The sequence below is a fragment of the Rhincodon typus genome, chromosome 24, assembly GCF_021869965.1.
Source record: "Rhincodon typus isolate 14 chromosome 24, sRhiTyp1.1, whole genome shotgun sequence".
NCBI lineage: Eukaryota > Metazoa > Chordata > Chondrichthyes > Orectolobiformes > Rhincodontidae > Rhincodon > Rhincodon typus.
In genome coordinates, this window is record NC_063355.1 from 2,435,669 (window position 1) to 2,439,913 (window position 4,245).

At 41.6% G+C, this 4,245-nt stretch overlaps 1 protein-coding gene across 5 annotated transcripts in view; it reads right to left on the reverse strand.

Annotated features, from left to right (window-relative positions):
- Window positions 1–595: 595 nt before the first annotated feature.
- The window catches only part of smpd4 (sphingomyelin phosphodiesterase 4), a 55,086-nt gene continuing 51,436 nt past the window's right edge, over window positions 596–4,245 (reverse strand). For all 5 annotated transcript variants that reach the window (XM_048611277.1, XM_048611276.1, XM_048611274.1 and 2 more), the window contains one exon: window positions 596–2,268. In XM_048611277.1, the coding sequence (XP_048467234.1) occupies window positions 1,945–2,268 (324 nt within the window). In that variant the 3' untranslated portion in view covers window positions 596–1,944. The remainder of the gene's footprint in view (window positions 2,269–4,245) is intronic.

Sequence of the window (4,245 nt, forward strand, 5' to 3'; positions counted from 1 at the left end):
GGATATGGGCCAAGTGCAGGGAAATGGGGTTAGGGTACTGAGATCACACTGAATGACGGAACAGACTAATATGATTTACTTGTTCCTGTGTATATATGCACTCCATTGTGTGAGCTGATTAGTTTAAAACCCATGAGATCAGGGCGATTGCTGAAACGTGTCCTCCCATTATATCAGCATTTATCACTGGCATATGTCAGGGGGTGAATACAAGTGTCCTATTCTCAGAACACAATTTAGAATTTAAGAACAAGAATCAAGGCTTTCCTCCCTTCAAACATGCTCCACTGTTCTGAAGATCATAGCCAATTTAAATTTGCAGCTTCCTGCTGTATCTCCATATACCTAGTACCCCTGGAGGATCTAAAATCTATTGATCAAGATCTTGAATATACTCAATGACTCACAGACACAGCTGTGAGATACAGGATTCTAAAGATGGACATTCGTTGAAAGAAAAAGTTTTGTTAAATGGCCGGTTGTCAACCTAGGAACAGCTTGTTCCTAAATGGAATGCAAAACAGGGTCCTTCCTTGGTTCACAAAAAAAAAAATCAAAATTATGCAGTACTCGGGTGTCACTTCAAGACCCTGTATAATTTTAGTAAGGCTTCTTTACTCTTAACTTTACTCCAAAGGACTGGAATACAACTTGTTACTCACTGTACCTGCATTTTACCCCCCCAGGTACCTCAGAATACCACCATTTCCCAGTCTCATTAAAAAAATTAAACATCTCCATTTTAATTTCAATTGTAGGGCCTCAAACTCAACCAGCAGAACATCAGCATACAAACACATTAAATTAAACACAAAATTAAAGATTTATCAAATTCATTTTAAAAAATACATTATCGGTTTTCCATTGGTGTGGCTGACAGTGCACAATTTTACACAATATTAACAGTAGAATTGTACATTTCATCTAATTAATTCTGCTGAGTTTCAACAACTGTCATGCCAATGACACGAAAGTATTTCGCAGGAAAGGCAGGAGCAGGATTCTATTCTGGATTAACAAAGCCCTGCAAATTACTAGTGTATAGAAAACTCCACCTGACTTCCGCAGACACTGCATTTCTCATTTTGGGATTGTGTGTGCTCTCAACTCCACCTCAATCTTTCAACACAGGCTGGATCCATCAAGTCATACAAAAAACAAGATAGAAGGTCAGGCAAAACATGTGCAGGAAGAAATGGAGTTATCGTTTCAAGCTGATGATCTTTCATCTAAATTCAGGTCACCAATTTGAACTGTCACCACAGATACTTTCTGACCTGTTCAAGATTTCCAGCATATGTTTGTTTTGGTATTAACAGTTCAACGTGTCATTTTCACATTATACAGCAGAATGCACACTGAGGAACAAGTTCAATTTTTGACGCAACAGCAATCCTTGGAATGCCAATGTTTCTTTCGTTTGAAGTGATCAGTCCTATTTGGGCTGGAGCCTGGATTTAAGCTTTCAGATGATCATTTCATAGTAGTTGGTCTCATTTCAGCTCAGTTCCATGCTGGTGCTACTGGGTACAAGACAATCCATTCTGCGATGGTTACAGCAACAAACAGCTGGAAAGTGAACCAGACTTGTGACTAAAGCACACTCCCAGAGCTGTAAATTCAATCCCATTACAGACTTCAGAGCCTAACATACCAGACCTAGGACATTGGCTCAATTGATGTTTTTCTGGCAAAACGTCACCACCATCACATCATGTGGAATACCAAAATTAAGGCGACATAACACAATCAATAGAAAGGTACACAGTCATCTGTAAAAATAACTGTCTACACAACAGTTCAGACAGTAACACTGAAAAGTTCAAAAAATACTTAAAAAACCTAGGTATTGGTATCCGATTTAAAGGTTAGTTCTGTTTTTACAACTTAAAAAAACATTTTCTGAGGAAGATAAAAAATAGAAAGAGCTGACTCCTTTACTTTTCACACCTGGTGAGGTTTTGTTTGATCTGTACAGAGAGCCCATACAATCCCATACAGAAGCCAGAAGAATATGATCAGGAGAAAAGAAGCTAGGGGATTCAGGTTGAGCGTGGCACCAATAACCATACAAATGAAGAGTGAGAACAGCGTGCGATAACTAGCCAGGAAACGCAGGCTGAGCCGTGGCCGATGCTGTTGGAAGGTGCGGCACATCACAGGACCTGACTTGATCCTCCGACTCAACTCTGGGTAGGTCAGATAATAGCGAGCCAGTTTTCCCACTATACCATCACGCTGACATAGGGCCTCCATTTCACCAGCAAACTGTAGGACAACAAAGAGTGAAGAACTTAACAAGTAGGAGCATTAAACCATTTAACCCTTTGAGCCTGCACTGCCTGTTTAAAAAAGGAGGGACAAAACCAAAACTTACAGACTAGTTGGAGGACCTTTGGGAAAATGTTGGAGCCATTATACAGAATGTGATAACAGGAGACATAAAACACACCAACAGTATTACATAAAGACCACATCAAGTCCTGTGTACAGTTTTGGTCTCCTTGACTTAGAAAAGATATACTTGCCCCCAGAGAGGGATTGCAGTGAATATTCACCAGACTGATTCCTCAGATGGTAGGTTTGTTATACGTGAGATATTAGGTTGTCTGGGCCTGTATTCACTGGAGTTTTGAAGAATGAGAGAAGATCTCATTGGAATGTACAAAATTCTGACAGGGCTGGACAGACTGCATGTGGAGATGGTGTTTCTCCCCTGGCCAGGGGTCCAGAGCAAGGGGTTGTAGTCTCAGGACAAAGGCCATGTCAGACTGAAACAAAAAGAGATCTCTTCACTCAGGGGGTGGTGAACTTATGGAATCATGGCTGATCAGACTTTGACCTTAACTCACTTTCTTACATGCCCACCAGAACTCAAATGCCTTGACAAAGATCTTCCTATCTCAGCCTTGAATAAGTTCAATGACCTATTCCACAGAGTGCTGGAGACGAAAAAAAAAATCAAAAGACTAACAATCCTCAGAGATGAAACTCCTCATCTGTCTTAGCTGAATGATCTAATTTTGAAACCATACACCTAAATTCTAGACCGCCTCATAATAGTCCCCATTGGCAGCAACCGATTCTCCCAGGCCATTCTTTTGTTTTCACACCTGCTGTTCTCACTACATACCATCCAGTTCTGAAGGAGGAGGATCACTGGACCCGAAATATTAACTCTGCTTGCTGTCCACAATAGCCTCCAGACCTGCTAAGTTTTCCCAGCAATTTATGTTTTTGTTTCATTACAATTTCCTTTGGTTTATACTCCATGCCTCTATAAAGCCCAAGACCCCACATTCCCTAATAATCACTTCAATTTGTCCTGCCACGTTCACTGATTTATACAGATACACCCCTAGGTTCTTCTGCTTCTGTACTCCTGTTAGCACTGCACCTTGTAGATCATATTGATACACTTCACTCTTCCTTTCAGATGCATCAATTCACTCTTCCCCTACATTAAATTTTATCTGCTACCCATCACACTAACCTATGTCCTTCTGAAGTCTATGAAATGGTTAACACTGATGCCTCACAGCACTAGGGACCCAGGTTTAACCTTAACCTTACTTTTGTTTGTGATATACATAAATGATCTGGAGGAAGGTATAGATGGTCTGATAAGCAAGTTTGCAGATGACACTAAGATTGATGGAGTAGCAGATACTGAAGGGGACTGTCGGAGAATGCAGCAGAATATAGAAAGATTGGAGAGTTGGGCGGAGAAATGGCAGATGGAGTTCAATCCAGGCAAATGAGATGATGCATTTTGGAAGATCAATTCAAGAGTGAACTATATGGTAAATGGAAAAGCCCTGGGGAAAATTGATGCACAGAGAGATCTGGGTGCTCAGGTCCATTGTACCCTGAAGGTGGCAACGCAGGTGGATAGAGTGGTCAAGGCGGCATACAGCATGCTTTCATTCATCGGACAGGGTATTGAGTACAAGAGTTGGCAGGTCATGTTACAGTTGTATAGGACTTTGGTTCGACCACATTTGGAATACTGCGTACAGTTCTGGTCGCCACATTACCAAAAGGATGTGGATGCGTTGGAGAGGGTGCAGAGGAGGTTCACCAGGATGTTACCTGGTATGGAGGGCGCTAGCTATGGAGAGAGGTTGAGTAGATTAGGATTATTTACAATAGAAAGACGGAGGTTGAAGGGGGACCTGTTTGAGGTCTACAAAATCATGAGGTATAGAGGGGGTGGATAGCAAGAAGCTTCCCCCCCCCCCCCCC